The sequence below is a fragment of the Rhododendron vialii genome, chromosome 4a, assembly GCF_030253575.1.
Source record: "Rhododendron vialii isolate Sample 1 chromosome 4a, ASM3025357v1".
Classification (NCBI taxonomy): Eukaryota; Viridiplantae; Streptophyta; class Magnoliopsida; order Ericales; family Ericaceae; genus Rhododendron; species Rhododendron vialii.
The window spans coordinates 43,461,573-43,482,662 of NC_080560.1; the positions used below are offsets into that span (position 1 = coordinate 43,461,573).

Below are 21,090 nucleotides of genomic sequence, written 5' to 3' on the forward strand. Positions count from 1 at the left end.
AGAAGCAAACTATCAGTTAGCACCACAGCTCTTGAAATCTGGTGCTCCACTCACCGTCAGAACCGGTCGTCGCCAAATTAACAAGCTTTGCCTCCGCCTTAGTAGCAGACAACGCAGAAACTTTTTCCACCACGGCACCATGTCGAAAGGTCATTCTCTTAGATAATACATCATTTTTAATTCAAAAAATAAATATATATTTAACAGAACGAGGCCTTAAAAAATACTCCATAAATTGATGAATAATGAGTTTTGATGTGAATAATTGGCGGTGACCGACCTGAGCCCAAAAGAGTCGACGTTATTATTTTTTGTCAATGTATATAGTTGGTGCATTGTCCCATCGTCGACAACAAATATTCCTAAAACACTTTTTTACCCAAAAAACAAAAAAAAAAAATACACAAAAAGACTCGTGGCCACAATGGAGTTTTGCGTGTTGGGCCCATGAGGGTTAAAATTTTCCCCTGTGGTATGACGTACGTATTCTACACGCTTTTCCCAATATCGATCATTGGGTCCCAGGGACTCACTTGCATGGTCATGCTATTTCGGGTCATTCGTGATGGATCATGTTTGGTTAGGATTCTGAGATATTTTTTTAGAGTAATGAGTGAAGAGATAGATTGAGAAATGAGAGTAAAAATTCATTAGAGACCGTGTGCAGAAAAAAAGTATGAGTCTAAAATCCCAAAATGAATGCAGCCTTAAAAGAATTTTCACCAAGTGAATATGAGAAAGTAGCTACATGGCTTGCCCTCTAGAGTTCGATCCCAAGTTCGAATTCAACGGTTAAATATTTCTAACTTTGGGGTGACTAAAAGATTCGTTCGATCATTAACTAATTTGTCGAGACACACACAAGAAAGTCTAGACATCCGGTTATAAAAAAAAATTACTTTGATGGTGATGCTATTTCTGCAAGTCAACACAAAATCCAATCACACCGCTTTTCCTTCCACTATGGTCTGCCGTGTACGTAAGTTTGCAGCTCAACCACGCGCGTAAAGTTGACCAAATTCGGCTCTCATTAGTTGTATGCACAAATTCTCGTCCCCCTTGCTCAGCCTGCAAGTTATGAGTAATTTATGCTGTGAAACTAGGATTACATTATAAAAAAAAATTATAACATGGTGATATTCTAATGTGCAACCGGGTAAGTTAAAATTACTTTCAAATGACAAAGTAATCTTTGATGTCAATTCACCGAGCCTCTCTCCGAGATAGTAATATCAACTTGCCAAATCTATAAAATCTTCCATGCCGGTAGATCAACAAAATTCATTGAGATAAGTCTAGATTTTTTAGATTATATTAAATGGCACCTTTTGGATATTGTAACAAGTCATGACAAATGGATGAACTCACACTGATATTACATAAAACTATTATTTTATCCCAGAAGCCAAGTATTCTGGAGATTTTGAGCACCCCACCTACCAATCAAAACATGATTGAAACTTGGGCCATGACCCTTTTTTGTGCAGAAGCATATTCTTCCCGAATTAAATTCCCTTTATCAAAACCCCAAACCCACTTGATTTCTCCACCTTTAGCTTACCGAAAGAGGCCGAATCACGAATTCCTTTACTAAAGATAATTAAATGCTACAGAAGACCTCCTCGTGGTGCTTCACCACTCCACGCATCGTCATAGGTATCCTAGAATCTTCGACTTTTACATATTAATGTGCAAAAGAAACGAGTTTTAGAGCACCATATGGCTGTGCTTAAGAAACACTAAATAATCACCTCCTATAACTTCTCATTTCCACACCATTCATCGAAGACACCTTGCTTCTCTGCCACAAACTCCCCCCTCTCCTTCTTCCATTCCAATATCACAGAGGGAGGGAGAGAGAGAGATGCCTCTACATTTAGAGGAGACGAAGAAGGCAAGAGCAGAGGTTTATTATGGTGAAGAAATCTGCCGTGAAAAAACAGTTTCATTGCTGACAGAAATGGGGTTGCCAAATTGGCTCTTGCCCTCCTTTGAGGGGATAAAGGAGTTCGGGTACGTGAATGACACAGGATTTGTTTGGCTCAAACAAAAGCAAAAGAGAGAGCACAAGATTGACGAGGTTGAAGGCAAGATTGTAATCTATGACGCAGAAATCACAGGATATGTGGAGCCCAAGAGGATCAAGAAACTAACCGGTGTCAAGGCCAAGGAGCTTTTCATTTGGATAACCCTCAGCGAAATCCGTGTGGTGGACGACGATAGCCGGCCTTCTACGGGCACGATCACCTTCAAGACTCCTAGCGGGCTTTCAAGGTCTTTTGCCATTTCCGCAGATGATGAACCTATCCAAACCAAGCCAAACCAAACTGAGCCTCTAAGTCTCAATTAGTTGGGATCTTGCTACATCAATCGGTTGTCTCCATTTAACCTGCAGCATGTAAAAGATGAAATTTTTGATTTGGAAAAATGGTGGAGGGTGAAGAAATGGGTTATCCAAATTGACACGCAGAAGATTGGAGCAAAAGAAGTGCCTTGCATTAGGATACCCAAAAAAAAGGTATTCTGCACCTGTTATTTTTTCAAAATATGATACAGAGTATTCTGATTATGCATAGATTCAGAATTGGCATTCGAGTTAGCTTTGAGATGAAAGGGGATACGGTTGCTGATATCTAACTGTATTGTATAATTCTTAGCATGGTAATTTCTAATGCAACCCGTTCATATTTTGGTCACATTTACTTGAATGTAACTCATGGCGTATCAATTTCCTGTTTTTTTCAAAAGAGCAATTATGAAATATCAAACACAAAGTATTCTGATTGTGATCACAAATTTTTTTTTTCCAGTCAAATGGAAATTCAATTTGATCACATTTACTTGAACGTATTACATGGCCAACCAATTTCCTGTGTTTCTGAAAAGAACAATAGGAAATTGAAACCAATGTATGGAGAGAAATTAGAGAATAAGAAAAAATACCTTTCTTGGGCTAAAGGTGTTTCCAAAATCAGATTGTAGTGATGGTCTGTGATAAAATTTCTCATTCCTGGGATAACCCATTAGCAATATAATCAACAAGAAACAATATAAGGAAAAGGCTCTGAACACTGATGTTGTTTGTGATATTTCATTGGTCAGCATGAATATTTACAAGCATTGGCCCCGTTATGCTATAAGTACTTATTTTTTGAATTAAAGGTGATGTATTGTGAGAGAATAACATGTCTCATAAAGCGAGAAGTAAGTACTTAAAAAATAAAAACCTTTATGCAAGATACAAGGCATATCATTTTAGGTATGGAGGTTTCCTGATTGTTGGACAGAAGTCAAATATTGCCCCTATATTTTCTTTCAAATCCCTATCACTCAACTGTATAATCAATAGGTGACTAATGATTGATTCAATTCTGGGTGAACAAATTCTCTACAATATAAGGTTGCATTCTGACACAGATAACTCCATTCACGCTTGGTTTCATTATCAAAAAGTCCGACCCTGCAAGAGAACCCAAATAATAAGCATTACTACCTGCAAACTAAGATACACAAGTAGGTATGAGATATTAGTATGTACAAGGAATGACGTCTATATGTACTTGTACCATGATTTTAGGAAACATTTGGCAACGAGAAGTATAGAAGAGAAAACAAACTCCAAAATGTGTTTTTCTATGCATAATGACGTGTAATCTATCTATTGGCTATAAAGCTCAGCACATCTTGGAAAGACCAGCTGAAACTGGAAAGCCACATGCAACACTTGGACCACTTGATCTGATGTATAGGATTTGTTAGGTAGAGAGCAATCAATCATGAGAACCTATTGGCTCTAAAAACTCAGCACATCTTGGGAAAACCAGCTGAAACTGGAAAGCCACATGCAACACTTGGACCACTTGATCTGATGTATACGATTTGTTAGGTAGAGAGCAATCAATCATGAGAACCTAATCATGTGTGGGATTTGTTTGGTAGATAGCAATCACTCATCTGAACGTAAATGTGAAATTGAGAACGTCAGATAGCGGCAAGTGTAGTAGGAAATTTAAAGGACATTTATCAAGCTGGTATCCTTTGTAGTGCTCCAAGATTAATAAACTGCACATCAGTAAGGGAAAGGCTACTATATTTCCGAGATAAATTTATTTCCAAAGTAGATACCATACCTGGAAAGGGACAACCCATTTTCCGTCAACCCAATTGCGATGAGGCCTCAAATCAGAATGTTGAAATTCCAATACCTCATTAGTACTTCTGATATAGACAGCATATACTGAACCCTTATTCTGAATTACATGACAAACACCACCAACCCACCACGCGTCATTATACCAAGCGTCGACGTCTTCAAAGGGTTCAAAAGGATCAGAGCGCTGAATTACAGGAGGGCATGGCCTTATGCACAGAGCATCAGCCACTTCCTTGAGGAGTTCCACTTCTCTGTCACTTTTCAGTAGTTCCGCTTCTCTATCACTTTTCAGTGTCAAGTATTCGACCAAGTACTTTCCAGTCCCTTTAGAGGCTATGATGATAGCCGGGTACCAAGAATTTGAGTATCCTGCTTCATCACTTCTGACCTCTACTTTCATTCCCTTGGTGAAATAGTTTGTCTCCAATGATATTAAACCATCATGCCTCTTCAATTTTCCTGGTTTGGGCTTCAAAGGCAACTCAGATGACTTTTTCTGCATATTAAGCTTTCAATCATTCAGCAGAGATGAAAGAAAAACGAAGATTAAACCATCAACTGTTGAATTTACATAGACTATTTTATATCCATACACTCCACACTTCGGGAAAAGTATGGGATACGTATCCAACATCACAGTTGGATATTCACCTTAGAAGCATATTTAGCAATTCAAATTTACCTTTATATAACTCTACATCAGACTCTCACATTATGCACGAAGTGCTAAATGGAACTTTGTCAAGAAATAAAGAAAACATGAATATTTTGCCATGTCTTCATGTCCTGGGGATTAGATGAAATGGACACTTGGACGCCTGTGAATTAGACGATAAAATGCATGCTTGCACTGAACTCTGGTACCCGTGCCCATTTAGCAGAAGTTTTATTTTTTAGTGTTTCGTTGGAGCTTTCCTGGTTTGAATAGATCTCCTTCGTGTTGTCCTTTGATGACGTCCAATTAAGAATGAATTTCACGTCACATTATATGCAGAACTCATCGAAAAGAAACATATGAAAGAAAGAGAAACAGTGGTGATACCAAGAAATCAGCTACAAATTTTCCACCAATCCATTCTTGATGAGGCCTCAGATCAAAATGATTAAATTCTAATTCCTCATTACTGGTCCAGAAATAGACTGCATAAGTTAAGCCATCAAGAACTCTGGATATAAGACCCACCCACCATCCGTCGTTGTACCAACCATCTACTTTCTCAAAATGTTTGAAGCGGTCAAGCCTTTGTATCACCGGGGGACACGGCCTCATGTATAAAGCATCTGCCTGTTCTTTTATGAGTTCAGTCTCATCCTCAGTTTTCAGTGTCTGGTATTCGACGAAGTACTCATCCTTCCCCATTGAGCTAACAATGACTGCAGTGTACCAAGAACCCTGGTAACCTTCTTCATCACTTTTGATCTCTACCAAAGTCCCATTGCTGAATATTGCCTCTGGCATTGTTTCACAATACTTTATCTTCCTGATTTTCACTTCTCTCTCTTCAGACTTCAATTCCAACTCGGATGAAGGCTGCATTTGAACACTCAAGACATTGGTAACACAAAACCATGCTGATTGAAAACACAATTGTGATAATCAATTCATGAAAGATGACTTAGTTTTAAAGGATATTGTCCTATATATATGCTTTTTACTCCATACAACAACTGAGACTTGTGCAATGCTAATCACAACCAATCTATCTAGAACAAGAAAAAACAGAAATAAAGAAGAGCATACTGGCAGTCGTACCATGGAAGCAGCAATCCATCTACCATCAATCCACATTTGATGAGGCCTCAATTTAGAATGTTCAACTGTCATCTCATCGTTTGTGCACCCAAAATACACTACGTACCTGTAATCATCAAGAACTTTGAAGATACGACCCACCCACCAGCCATCGTTATACCAAGCATCAACTTCTTGAAACTGTTCAAAATAGCCTATCTGTGGAATCTCAGGGGGGCATGGCCTAATGTAAGAAGCATCTAAATATTCTTTGAGGAGTTCAGTTTCATCGTCTGTCTTCAGTGTCTGGTATTGCACCAAAAACTTGTCATTCGCTACTGAATCAACAACAACTGCAGTGTACCAAGAACCCTGGAAACCCTCTTCGTCGCTTCTCACCTCCACCATTTTTCCCTTACTGAATTTTGCATCCGATGCTCCTCCACCATACTTTATCCTTAGCTTCACCCGTTCGGGTTTTATTTCCAACTGAGATGATTTTGTCTGCATTCGACATTACAGTTATTGAAAATGAAACCATAATAGTGTGTCTACTTTTTGCAGCAATGACATAACTTCCAAAGATTTGAACATGATGCACGTTTCTTGCATTATATACATCTGTAAACAAATCTTAACCAAATTAAAAGCAATGTTGTGCACAATTGCACATGATATGCTACTTGATGGTCAGTTGCAGCTAAATTTTCTCTTCTTCTTTTTATAACCATAGGTCTAGTAAACTTTTTCTTGGATGTCTTGTGGTCTCTATGGTAACTAACCAAATGCTACATCACGTAACAGGCGAAAACATTAAACTCTCCTGTGCTACAAGAAATTGAGCAGCAAATAAGCATTATGAACTTGGAACATATGGGGTAAATCACTCAAGTACAGTGAAATTAGAACCAGAATTAGTAACTGATCGTACAACTTTACAGAGTTTTGATAGATTGAAGCAAAGGGTTTAAATTGTTGGACCGACATCGACCAATCTGGAGCGCAATCCACTCAAGTGCATTACTCCTTTTTTGATTCTCATCGAACAAATGAATGAGAGAGAAATTACCATTTCATACTATCTGAAATGGAGATAAAGATGTGTAATTTGAGTTTGTAATAGTAGTTATATCTTCCAAAACCATTTTGCAGGAGACCCAAATGGCAGCTACTTTTCTTGCAGAAGGCTGAACCCTATATATAGATATATTTTTTGATCCACGAAGACTGAACTCTCATTTTCCCCGTTTTTTAGCCAAATGGACAAAAGAGTTTAGTACATAAAAAACTCACAACACCTTGTTCAGTTACACGAATACAGAATGCCAGTATTCAAGGATTGAACAAATATCAAACCAAATCGAGCCTTACGTCCCAATCACTTGGAGTCGGTTACATGAATCTGTTTCTTCTATTAAGCTCTGTCAAGGGTCATTTGTTTACACAGACCCATTATACTTATATTTTTGCACACGACAGCATCTAATATCAATTTAGGTCTACTTCTCCCCGTAATATTGCTATCTAGAGCTATCCTATCAGCTCTCTTAACTACTGCATTTTCTGGTCTACGGTAGATATGTCCAAACCACCTTAGCTTATTTTCCATTAACTTCTCCTCTATAGATGCTACACCTACCATCTCACGAACTGTTTCATTTTTAATCTTGTCTCGTCTAATCTTACCACACATCACCTCAACATTCTCATTTCCGCCACACTCATCTTTCTTACATGTTGTTTTTTAATAGGCCAACATTCTGTCTCATTAAGCATCGTTGATCTTATGGCAGTTTCACATAATTTTTCCTTCAATTTTGTGGGTACCCTCTTGTCACATAATACATCAGTAGCGCTTTTCCACTTGAGTCATCCCACTTAGATCCTATGAGTCACATCATTAGTAATCTCTCAATTTCTACTAATAATTGAGCCTAAATACCTAAAATGATCACTCTTTGGTATCTTCTGGTCTTGGATCATCACTCTTTCTTCATGCGCACTACTAGTACCACTAAACTTACACACCATATACTCAGTTTTACTCATACTTATCCGAAAACCCTCTTAACTCTAATGCTTCCCTCCAAATTTCTAGTTTCGTATTAACACCTCTAGCGGTTTCATTTACGAGGACAATGTCATCTGCAAACATCATACACCATGGAATATTCTCTTGAAATTGTCTAGTCAATTCATTCATACCTAAGGTAAAGAGGTATGGGCTCAGGGCTGACCCTTGATGTAATCCTACGGTGATTGAAAATTCATTTGTTTCCCCTACTGGTGATCTAATGGTAGTGATGGCACCTTCAGACATGTCTCGAATCACCTCGATATACCCTTTGGTCACTTTTCTTCTCTCCAGAACCCACCATATGATGTCCCTAGGCACCCTATCATAAGCATTTTCTAAGTCTATGAAAACCATATGAAGATCCTTCTTCTTTTTCTACCAATCTCCTTAATAGGTAGATAGCTTCCATGGTTGATCTTCTTGGCATGAACCCAAACTGTTTCTCTGACACTGTAATCACCATCCTCAAGCGATGCTCAATTACTCTTTCCCATAACTTCATCGTATGACTCATCAATTTAATATCTTTATAGTTGTTGCAGTTTTGAATATCTCCTTTATTCTTATAGATAGGTACTAATGTTCCCCTTCTCCATTCATCAGGTATCTTCTAAGTCATAATAATCTTGTTGTTGAACAACTTCGTCAACCAAGTCACCCCCAAGTCACCTAGACTTTTTTACATTTCAATAGGGATACCATTTGGTCCTAGGGCCTTACCTAGCTTCATCTTTTTTAAAACTTTAACCACTTCAAACTTTTGTATTCTCCGATAAAACTCATATTCTATGTTCTCGCCAGGTACATACATTTCCTCCATACCAAAGCCTCCTTCATGTTTCTCGTTTAACAACCTATCGAAATACGACTTCCATCTATCCTTGATTGTTTCGTCTTTCACCAACACCGCCGAATCAATACATTTTATACACTTAACTTGAGAAATGTTTCTAGCTTTTCTTTCTCGTAACTTAGCAAGTTTATAAATAATATTTTCTCCATCTTTATTGTCGAGTCTAGCGTAGAAATTCTCATAAGTTTTCAACTTAGCATCCCTAACGGCTTTTTTAGCTTCTTTACTAGCTTGCTTACAACCCTAAATTTTTTTCACATTCTGGTTCTTTTGCCACTTTTTAAAGCACTTCTTCTTTGCTTTTACTATGGTTTGAATCTCGTCATTCCACCACCATGTCTCCTTAGAAATTAGATCTTTTCCCTTCAACTTGCCAAGAACTTTTTTCGATATTCTTCTAATACCGTCAGCTATCGTATTCCACATATTGTCACTATCGTCTTCCACTCCCCACCATACTTCTTGAGACATTTTTTTCTTGAATACCTCTAGTTTCTCCTCTCTTAGGCCCCACCATTTAGTCCGTGGGCATCTAGTTTCCTCTCATTCTATTATTCCCTTTTAGACAAATATCTAACACCAAAAATCTATGTTGTGACACTAGACACTCTCCGGGAATAATCTTACAATCCTTACATGTCAAGCGGTTTGCACCTCCAGCTAGAAAATAGTCGATTTGGCTTCTATTGGCTCCACTCTTAAAGGTAATTAAATGTTCCTCTCGCTTCCTATATAGAGTATTTCCAACTATAAGGTCAAAAGCTACCGCGAAATCTAAAATCCTCCTACCACCTTCGTTAAGGTCACCAAATCCAAAGCCACCATGTACCTTCTCATAGCCTTGCTTATGCATTCCCACATGACCATTAAAATCGTCTCTATAAATAGCTTCTCCCCAAAAGGTATCCCTTGAACCACATCATCCATTTGCTCCCAGAATTGCTCTTTAATAAGATCATCCAAGCTTACTTGGGGTGCGTAAACACTAATAATATTAACTATACTCTCTCCGATCACAAGCTTAACTGAAATAATTCGATCTCCTTTTCTCGTTGCTGTAACTACTGAATTTTTCAGGTGTTTATCTACTACGATATCTACCCCATTTCTATGTCTATCCTTACCCGTATAATAAAGCTTATAACATGTGTCATTTATCTCCCTAGCTTTCCCCCCTACTCATTTAGTCTCCTGAAGACAAGCTATACTAATCATCCTCTTAAGTATTGTGTCAACTAGCTCCCTAGTCTTACCCATTAATGTTCCTATATTCCAAATTGCTAAACGAATCCTATAGTCCTGGGCTAGCTTCTTTACTCGCGCTCGTCCGATTGAACAAATATCAGAACAACACATTTCTAAAGCACATAATACATAGAAATTACTTCCAGTTAAAGTACTAACACCAAACCAGAATACGGGTCAATGTGTCATCTCATATGACTCAGTTACAATCATGCACGTAGGGGTGCAACAGAGCCAAACCGAACTGAACTTTAAGATGTTGGAGCTCTGCTTGTTTAAGATTCAGTGGGCTCCAGCTTGGCTCGAGCTCAAATATTCAAGCTTGAGCTCGATCAGTGTTTGAAAACTTGAGCTCGTTTTGAGTGCTAAAGGAGTCTCTATGAATGAAACACGCTCAAATGTTCAAGCTCGAGCTCGATTAGTGTTTGAAAACTCGAGTTCGATTCGAGTACTAGAAGAGCCTCTATAAATGAGCTGCAACCAAACATATCCACATGAGCTAAGTTTTGGTTAACTCGAGCTCTGCTCATTTACCAAATGAGTCAAAATTTATTTTCAAGCTTCGCTTGTTTATTAAATCAAACACCGAGGCTTTAACGAACTTAGCCTCGAGCAGCTAGTGATGCCTATCGAATGTATACTTACCATTTCTTCGAGAGGAGGGGTCCAAAAACCGTCATTCCAATCCCTATGAACCCGCAAATTGCTCCCTTCAAACTCAACCTGTTCCTCCTTATCACCAAACACCACCAAGTACTTAGAATTCATCAATATACCAACAACACTTCCTACCTTCCATCTATTCCCATCGAACGCGTCCACATTTTCACACAAACCGAAGCCCCGTCTAGTCTCCGCTGCCTGCGGCGGTGGAGGCCTCACCCTGCTCGTGTCGATGTGCTCCCTGAGCGGTCTCGATGATCCATCTGCGTCGGGGACTTTCATCGTCTGGTACTCGACGTAGAGAGTGTTCTTCTTCTTCTTGTTCTTCGTTGGTGATCGGAGAACGGTAGCGGCGTAGTAGCAGTAAGTGGAGTCGTCGTTGCTTTTGGTGAGTACTTCGACTGTGTCTCCCAAGTGTTGTTGCCACATTGTTTCTGATGAATTGTAAGAAAACGGTTTTAGGGAGATAATTTGATCGTCGGAGCTCTATGAGAGAGAGAGAGAGAGAGAGAGAGAGAGAGAGAGAGAGAGAGAGAGAGAGAGAGAGAGAGAGAGAGAGAGAGAGATGGCATGGTAATTGCCGTTGGTAGGCAGTTTACGTTGGTAGCAATAGCATGCCCTGTGTGTGAGCGGGTACGAAAACATTGCTGTACACAACATTTTTGAGCCATATATCCACGTACAACTCTTCCTTTTCTTACAAAATTCTAGAAACACAATTTAAAAACACAACTTTGGACACAATTAACTCGTTAGGTGTATGTGGGTGCATGTACATCTAATGACTCTAATGACTCCAGATACAATTATGTCCGGAGTTGTATTTTATAGTTGTGTATTTGTGTTAGAAGAATTGTTGGGTTTTTTTTAAAAGCTCATCAAGTGCACGCACCTCAAAGTGTCAAAATATTCGAGTTGTGCTAAGAAGGAGAAGCCTATGGTACGACACGAGAAGAATTTTGGTTAAAGAGTTTTTGACAATCTAAAACATGAGTAACTAAAACCAAAGTTTAACTAACTTTCAAAAAATGCATAACCATTTTAGAGTTTGTTGTAGATTCATGTTCGTAATGTCGCCAAAAAGATGCGCAACTAACCTTAACACCATAAAAATGTGTTAACTAGTGAGTCAAAAGAAAAGTGTATGATGCTCCAAAAGTAAACATTTCAAACACTTTTATACGCGGATTAAAAAAAAAACACTTCTATACACTTGCGCAATTAACCCCAAACCAAAAAAATGTGTAACATAATTCAAAAAAAAGAAAAGAAAAGCTGAATGTACGCCTAGGAGTATCATAGTTTTGAAGAAATCCAAATTAACATCCTCTCTGCAGATAAACATTGGGCCTTTTCCAGATGAACTGCTATCCTATTTCAATGGATCACTGCTTCATGGGCAGTTTTTGGCCCAACACCAACCAATCAAAAGCCTGCACCCATTTGGGTTGGGTACGGGCTGACCCAAAAGGTAAAAGGTTCGTAAAGTATTGGTACTTCAGTCTTGAGATAATCTTCTCTTCTTAAGAAAAAGGTATTAAAAATAATCCTACAAGAAACATATCATTGTAGAACATTTGCTTTTAAAAACTATTGTTACTCACTTGATCCATTGAGATTAGCTTATATGAAGATTAGAGTTGAATGGCATTGTATACCCAACGATCTCCCTCCCGCGCAGAAAATCTTGCAATTTTAATCTATAACCTCTTAAGTTTGACACCACTTGTCAAACCAAGTTTTGCCATCTCTCTTAAAATCAATTGAGGTTAGCATTTCACATATGCCTTTTATGACAATTGACACTACATTTATATTTTCAGAGTAGTCACAGGAAGTGAAATTCCATACCTAACAATCTCCATATGCTCATATGGTTGAGAGAGAAAGAATAGGACACATAATTTTAGCTTGGGCCAGCTTACATGTATACCGCCTTTGCACCGAAATCCAGAGAAAATTTCATTTCTATACCTCTAAATTGGCTTCTTTTTTTTTGGGACAAAATTCAAGCCTGCCCATTGTTATTTGTTGATGTCAAACAATGACAACGTCATCTTTGGTGCCAAATTTGGCTCTAAAATATGGCTATTGCCATTTCTCCCACACTAAGCCATTTGATTTGTGTTGCGTTGAAACATGAGACGAGTTTAATCCGATAGTTTTGATTTGAGATTGTGCCAAAAATGACAGCAAAAATATAGTTGCAAGTTGCAACAGCCACCACAAAGAATCAAAATATACAAACATAAAGTTTGGTCCAATCCAACCACACGTCCCTGTGATGGATTCTGGCTAGCCCTGACAGGGTATAATTGATGTTGCAGGGTATAAATGGAATGAAAGCAACTTATGATATAGCTAGAGTCAACTCACTACTGTACTCTCTTTCTCATGGAAGAATATTAGGAGTAGTTGAAGTTGATGAGTCGACCCACCACACCACATGTACAGTATTTTTCAACCCAATTGCGTATGTGAACTAGCTGTCCACGTTTTTTCCAATGGGTAAGTAAAGTCCATGACCATTCTCAGCATCAAGGACATGGGCCCTTTGGTTATTATTGAACTTGGATTGGCCCTTATCTTGTGCCTAGAATGACAAGTCATTGTCTGTCTGAATGATCATTTTTGTGGGTTCTGCGGGGCATCTTTGAGTTTTTCAGATTGAAATCAGGTGATTGTTCATTGGATATAAATTTTTTTTCCTAAGCAAAAAGATTTTAATAATTTTAAGATTGCAAAGATTAAACGGATCTCGGACACAACGGCAAAACGCCATCCAAGAATCAAAACCAAAGGAAGGCAAGAAGCTAATCGACCAAAAACCTGAAAACCTACAACCAATTCAAAACCAACACCGCCAAAAAAAACATCCTAAGTAAAACCAGAAACCAAACCAAACGCCAAAGAACAAGTCAACCCGAAAATAACACAACCAAAAGCCAACAATCCTCGAAGTTAAAATTTCAAAGAAAGAGAAACCCTTTTCTCGACATCATTAGCCTCCTCCAAGAAATTAATCATTTTCATCCAAATCATCGAGAGCATTGATTCTATCCGAGATTTCATTTTCCTCCATTTCAACGAATTTCTTTAACATGAAATTTCTCCCCCCTCTAAGTTTGATGCCCAACGTGGCACCTAGATCCAACTTCATGTGAGCTTCTTAAAAAAGAGAGTTTCTGTTTTGTATAGCATTGGAAGATAAAGAAGAAGATGAGACCTTTTTTCTAGGATTCAGGTTTTTTCTTGCTAATCTTCCTCTTCGACCTTCTCACTCTTCTTTCCAATTTATGAATAGCCTCAATGGATGATCTATCCCTTGGAAGGAATGATGGGAATATTTCACCTGTGCTGGAAGGCCCACAAGTGGTAAAATTGAGAACTCCATGGTAGAAATGAAAGGTTATTTGTTTGACAGTTCAAGATGCAATTCAGAGGGTGGGAGCTATTCATACCACAAAATAAAGAGGGCATGCAAGGATTAGGGCCGGAGCTAGGATTCTTGAATAGCGAGGTTAAAAATTTGAAACTGTAGGATTGTAAAGTCTAGGCTTCTTAACGCAACTTGTATTCGACTGGCTCCGTCCTTGGCAGGTAGTCACCGAATCATGTGATTGTATTTGTGGGCCTCCGCTGCTGTTGGATACCGAATGACATATTGTGCTAGGTTGTGTGCGATGCGTTTGGCCTTTGGGGAGATATATAATGTGGACAGAAAGACAGTTTTTATTATTCTTTGTTTGGTCTGATGGAAATTGAATGAGAGTGGGGTGGTACCCATGCATATACTAGGAAACATATGAGGACCACAGTACCATTCCATTTTCTTGGCTCTTTCTCTCTCTGCAAGAATACTTGCAGGTTCAAGGTTTTGATTCTTTTTCTCTCCCACTCAAGTGCATCTCAATTCACATGCAGATGGCTGAGATCAGATGGGTCCTAAATAGCTCCATTTTGGACACATGCATGAATGTTGTTAAGGCAATTTGAAGAGTGTAGTACTGTAGGATTGGACTTCTCTCTTTAATTGCCAACTTTCTGCATTATTGAGATTTCCTGATTTAGCTAAGCATTGAAGTGACCTTATGGAAATTAAGGCAATCCAGTACTGATGCATGCACCTCTTGAGGCAGTACTGAAAACATTGACACTAGTAATCCTTTGCTTTCTTGGATTGAATCCTTGGGCCTCGTTTAGCCACACTTTAACCCCTTCCAATCGCATAATTTATTAACCCATCCAGTAGTTAGAGATATATATGTTGACATCAAAGACCTTCCGATCGAGCATACAAATTTTACACACAACGATTTGCTTTCATGTTTTTTGTCTAGTCAGATATTGAAGCTACAAAAAATGGTTCAAATCATACAAATTAATAGTAAAGGTAAACAATAAATATGCGCAGAATTAATAAAGATTTACAATGTTAGGACCAAATACTACCCAATGGTTGACCTGGCACTTGGCGGTCGATCAAGACTGGGAATTTAAGAGTTTGCTTACTCCTAATTAAGTCTTAGGTTTGAAACTTTTTAGGTGCTATCAACTCTTGTGGTGCCGGTTCAGGCCATAAGAGGTGCACGTAAGTTGACTTGAACGCTCTGAGCAATAAAAAAAAAACTATTATTAATATTAACGAAGGGGCTCTCTTCTACTACACACAGTAATATAACTTAAACTCGATCTTTGCCCTCCAAATAACCCTAGTGCCAATCCATACACCTCACAAAGAAATGTTCCTCTAGCTTAATGCTGCAGGTATTATTCAAGCCTGCTGATATTGGGACCCCTAAGGAAGGACACAAGCATGAGGGGGAACAAAAGGTCCATATAGAGAAAGAACCCCATTTTTCAAAGTGTATTATTGAAATGTATGGGCATGGAATGGGGACTTTGGAGGAGCATCATTTGGACGTGCCAAGTGAAAAGGACCACCAAAATGGGAAAAAAAAAAAAGTAGGCCAAAAAACGGATAATAGGTTTATGCTTTGACCGTAGAAGTGATCATGGCAATTGGGTTTTAGGCATCGCGGACACTCACTCAATTTCAATATACACGTGGACAGCTGTACATCTACTAGCATATATACAAGGGTGGAGCCATAATATACACAGTTGTACATGTCAAATACCTAGAGTTATTAAGGATTTGGTCGCGCGAGTTTGACAATGAGATAAGAGAGAAGAAATTGATTTTCAGTCAATAGGGTTATTAAGGCATTTTTTTTAAATACGGTTTTCAAAATTTGATGAATACGTACTAACTCAATTAACTTTTTTTTTTATCAGTAAGCTGAACTCGTTCTTGAGTCCACTACCCAGTTACTTGAAGTGATAAGTTTAGCTCCATGGGGTCAAGTCACCCCACTTTACTCATTCTATCTCCGCTATTGCAAATATCTATTGTACAAGAAAAAAGAGAATGGTGTAGATGCAATTTTTTACATATGCATGTGCATTTATTTTTTTGAGTAGTAACGGACTCTGGACTTTAATAAACTATTTAGATTTAGAGGATTTTGGTAAAAGAAATCAAGTAAAATTTAGAATACCTAAAATAAAATTATTAAGATTTTGAAAGGGCCAAAATACTACTAAAGAGATTGGGGTGTCGTGGCCCACCTGCGCTCACTCCTCTGTCCGTTGCTGAGCATGTAGATCGGAAACTCTTGTGAAAAATGTTGTCAAAAGTAAAGAAGAAAAAAAAGGATATATGAACACACATGCATCTAAGATTGAAAACGAACCGAATTGCTTGCGAGCAACTCATGGCTCAAGCCGTTGAGGCATGGCTCAATCAGTAATCAAGCTGAGCTTGAGTTTTAGACTTGTTTACTAAACAAACCTCTCGTTTGTATAGGCTCAGCTCATTTAAAGAGGCTCGTAAAGTAATTAGTACTCAGGCTCGGCTCGTTGCGGGCTATGCCGAGCTCGAACCTGAGTTTTGGGCTCGTTTAGTAAACGAGTGGCTCGAACTCTACAAGCTCGGCTCGGCTCGTTTGCTACCCTACATTCATGTGAATTTGTACACAGAATTTTTAAGTTACCCCCACTTCACGTACTTCAATTCTTCAGGGTTTGAGGAGGGTGACCACTAACACATAAGTTAAAAGAATTAAGATTGACAAATTAGTACCTCCCAGATGAGTGCACTAACCCAGAAATCATGTGTATTGACAACCGAAAATAGTTGAAACCAAGACACCGGGTTTTGAGGCCCATTCAAGACTCCGATATAGTAACAACGTTGGAGACCACATCTCATTTCTTGAACTGCAGAATTGCATCCCAATATTTTCTTCTTCTTCTTCTTCCTTCTTCTTCTTCTTCTTTTATGTGGCGTTGGGCATCCAAAATTGTCATTCTCCTAATCCCAATGTGGTAATTAGATAATGAATGACAGCTTAGACTCCTATCGCCATGAAGAAAATGTTAGTTACCGAAAGATTGTGCAATAGTAGAATGCCAAAATTATTCGATGTGCACATAAATTGATCCTGACGCCCGATTATGAAAAAAAGAAGTTGTCGTTTGTCCTTATGGTAAATAGAAAGAAATCTACTCAATGATTCTGAAATTTTGGGCTCCTAGTGGCGTTAAATAATCCTTGTAAATCTTTGCACTATATGGATACTACAAAGTTTTTTAATTGTAATAAAGTATGATAACAACTATTTATTGCTAATAATTAATACTACGTCTTTTAGACAACATACAGAGGGCAAGAAATTTAAATGGAGCATATGATTATGGATTGGGTGGGACTTGGGAGTTTCCATAAGTTTGACCGCATCTTAGAAGACTGTGAAGGGCAATGCCCTGCCCTGCCCGCGTGCCCACACGCTTCCCTTTCCCCACGCCCCAGTGAGAAACTTTTATGTATATCGGGAACACTAAGAGGTTGATATTCCCTCCGATCTGTTTTTTATTTTTCGGTCATTTTTTTTATCACATTTTGATGATCGGCTCCATTTATTTTGTAGAGTTCAGTGAGAATCTTATTTTTACCAAAAATCGTGTTTATCGGACTTTATTTGATACATGATCGGCATACATGAAAATTGCAAAAAAACCAAAATGGGTTCCGATTCAGTGTGTTTTTGGACCCAGTTTTGGTTTTCTTCAATTTTCACTTGTGCCAATCATGTACTTACCAAAGTTATATGAACACTATTTTGGGTATGATTGAGGTTTTGCCAAACTTTACAAAATGAACGGATCCGATCATCCAAATGTGGTCGAAAAATAGCCGAACTCTACAAAATAAAAGTTTCTCCGCTCTTTATTCTTACTTTTTCACTTTCAAATTGGTGTTTTTAATAATAAAAAAAAAGCAGGTGTTATAAAATTCCAAAATTTTGCACAAATTTTAAATGATGATTTGAACATAATTAATTCTTTTCTTTTTCTTTTTTTCAGGAAAGTTATTGTATTAAGGTTCTAGAAACTCCCAAATTAGCAAACAAAAAGGTTCTCTAAAAAGCTACAAGCACATTATTACATTTTAAGTGTACGCTATGGACACCTTGAATCATCTAAAGTTCAAATTATTTTGCGCAAAAATTCATAATATCAGTCTTGAAGTCATATACATATTTTTTTATAACGATTCATGACACTCTGGACATATATTCATACCGTCGATTTGGAAATCATAACATTAGTATGTTGTGAGTTTTGTTTTGTTATGCATTTCTATACACATGTCATGAATTTTCTAGAAAATATTATAATTGATATAGAAAATGTTATGAATTCAACGTTATTTAAGATGATGCATATGCATATATTAACACACGAATAAGAATGTGTATTGCAGCACTTGCCTAAGGTTGTTTCTGGTCAAATAAGATTTACCAATATGCCTATTATCATAACTTATCTTCTTCTTTTTTTATAGGCATTATCATTACTTTTCTTAATGGTCCAACATGTGTAACCAACCCCAAGGGCATGAAAAACTAATAATTACTTGTCTTCCAAGGTGTTGCATGTTTGGATTCTACGAAAGCCAAATATTGCAAACCTTGGGGCTACTGGAGTGTTTGTCCCGATCGTTAACTTCAGGACTCCAAATCAGTTGACATGAGCACAAGTTGGTCAGACATCCGATTGTTTAAAAAAAAAACCGATTCAAGTTGTGGTGAAACCTAACATATTTTGTTAATTTGCCGTCTAATTGGAATATAATACTGAAACATTAGAGTACGAACAAGTATTTAGCTATTTGATTGAGCTTGACCTAATTAACCTTAATCGTACGTCTAGTCGTCTACAATATTTTATTTCTTGATTAAGAAGTGTAAAGCAATCATGTTGATTGAGCTTGATATTTCCCTAACTTAAATGCACTAAATGATAAACTACAGCAGCTGATTTTGCCACTCTCCTATCTGTTAACGTCATTTCTTTTTTTATTTTTATTAGGCGAATTTATTAAAACACCTTTGCACTTTATGATACCAAATAAAGTGGGGTGTTTTAGTAAATTCGCCTAATGAAAATAAGAAGAGGAGTGGCGTTAACAAATAGAGAAGGGGCAAAATTAGCTGCCTAAACTAAACCAAATTAAATCTACCACTTCTCTTTTGTTTGCTTGGTACGTGGCAAATATGTTGTGGAGTACATCTCATTTTCCTAACCCGAAATCGGGTTTTACTTTCCTGCCCCTCTCTCTTTCTAAAAACGGGAGCACCTTTCTCTAATCCTAAAACAGTCGCAACAGTTCCTCTTCTCCTTCCCCTTTGGGTTTATACCTTAATTTGGACGACGGGTGGGGAGGGATTAATCCTTGCCTTCGGATATGATTCTCCTTTCCCCTTTTCTACCAAACCATTTGCCATTCGCCCTCCGCTTCGCTCGCTGCCGCACAGTTTTTGGGTTTGCAGCCGCGTGGTCGCCAGTGGCTTCTTGGGACTCTAGCTTGGGAGCTTGATCGGTAGGAGGCTTGGCAAGAGAAAGGCTACTCAATGACAGAGAGGAGTGTATTTTTTATTTTATTTCGTTTTTGTCCGGATTTAGTCCGATGGTTTATTGGTCATATGCTTGGTATTAGTTTTATTTTCTACGACTTTGATCTCGCTAGGCGAGTTTGAAATAGGGCTACACATACTGTGCTTTGATTGGCCTTTCTAATGGTTTGTCTGGTCTGTAAACGCCCATTTGCCCCCATGGGATTCTTCTCTGTTGTGTAGACTTTCACCTCACAGTTGAATACGACTTCTCACATTTGCCAGAAAAAAAGACCTTCAAACCAACGGACCAATTTGCCATAGCCCTTATGGCAATATTATAGTACCAAGCAAGCCCGTGAAAATTTTAGAGTCGCTCGTTCGTTCAATGTTTGAGTTCAAGTCTCCAAAGCTATTTGGTGGGGACTAAACATACTCCTTAGCGCTCATAGCTTGTGGTGAAATTTTAGTTGCCGCCTCAACACAGGAGTGGTTGATATGTATAATTAACTTGTCAACAAATCTAGTTTACGAACAAATTAAAAAGGAGAGTCTTGAATGCAACCTTACTCACATAGTCCTGCAGTAGGATCCTAGCTTTGCTTTTGCTCTTAATTTTCATTCTCATAAATTTTAATAGTTTGGGATAATTTTAAAAGAAGCTTTCATGCTTGCACATTATGTGACTTGTAACGCAATATCAATACTACATCATCATATGGGCAAGCCACACTTACCCATCGACAACTTATTGATTAACTAAAACAACTTGATATTTTTTACCACCTTATTGGTTAGTGGAAACAATTAACAAATGGTAACAACTTCTTTCTCAAAACTTATTTTCTACCAGAAACACTCCCTATAATCCATTTAAGTGATTTTTAGGTCGCCTCATTACCTGTAGCATTTACGTAGACAATTCACGATAAATAGATAAAGGGATGTTTGGTATGTCATCTTATTCGCTTAAATTGATATTTTAATCAAACAAAATACTAAGATGACATGCCAAACATGGGGTATAATTTCCTGTTTTTTACTAACAAGATAATCTCAATTATATTAATATAAAAACAAAGTACAACTAAAACCACCAAACAAAATATAAAAATAAAATAAAAACAAAGCAAAATAGTACAAAGAAAAGCCTCGTGAAATTAGACACCGAAATCACACCCGTCGATCACTCGTGAATCCAAAACACGGATGATTACTTGGTATCACCAAATAATGCTTATTTTAAATATTGTTTTCACACGGGCGGCCGGGCAGCACGGGCAGTGCCCCATCTACATTTGGACAAGGGTTTACGGGTATTACAATCTTTCTGGGCCTTGTCAGGTCCATTAGGACAGCCCACTGGCCGTGCAAAAATCCCCTCTCCTTCATATAAGCCCATCCACC

The 21,090-nt window shown here is 38.0% G+C and overlaps 2 protein-coding genes across 2 annotated transcripts; one reads left to right on the forward strand and one right to left on the reverse strand.

Moving 5' to 3' along the window:
- The first annotated feature begins 1,553 nt into the window (after positions 1-1,553).
- Positions 1,554-2,698, forward strand: LOC131323135 (uncharacterized). The gene has a single exon (XM_058354779.1). The coding sequence runs from the start codon at positions 1,865-1,867 to the stop codon at positions 2,348-2,350; it is 486 nt and encodes a 161-aa protein (XP_058210762.1). The 5' UTR covers positions 1,554-1,864; the 3' UTR covers positions 2,351-2,698.
- A 124-nt stretch (positions 2,699-2,822) lies between these two features.
- LOC131323134 (protein AGENET DOMAIN (AGD)-CONTAINING P1-like) lies at positions 2,823-14,636 on the reverse strand. The gene is made up of 6 exons (XM_058354778.1): positions 13,950-14,636; positions 10,706-11,157; positions 5,895-6,389; positions 5,196-5,684; positions 4,131-4,661; positions 2,823-3,460 (listed from the first exon to the last, which is right to left on the reverse strand). The coding sequence occupies exons 2-6, from the start codon at positions 11,150-11,152 to the stop codon at positions 3,446-3,448; spliced, it is 1,977 nt and encodes a 658-aa protein (XP_058210761.1). The 5' UTR covers positions 11,153-11,157; positions 13,950-14,636; the 3' UTR covers positions 2,823-3,445.
- Between the last annotated feature and the right edge of the window lie 6,454 nt (positions 14,637-21,090).

Excerpts from the sequence above, each read along its gene's own strand:
- LOC131323135 (XM_058354779.1), top strand. The coding sequence starts at position 1,865 with ATGCCTCTACATTTAGAGGAGACGAAGAAGGCAAGAGCAGAGGTTTAT.
- LOC131323134 (XM_058354778.1), bottom strand. The coding sequence starts at position 11,152 with ATGTGGCAACAACACTTGGGAGACACAGTCGAAGTACTCACCAAAAGC. Across the intron at positions 6,390-10,705 it reads CCCCTCCTCTCGAAGAAATG|ACAAAATCATCTCAGTTGGA; the intron begins GTAAGTATACAT and ends TGTCGAATGCAG. Across the intron at positions 5,685-5,894 it reads CTTCCATGGTACGACTGCCA|CCTTCATCCGAGTTGGAATT; the intron begins GTATGCTCTTCT and ends GTTCAAATGCAG.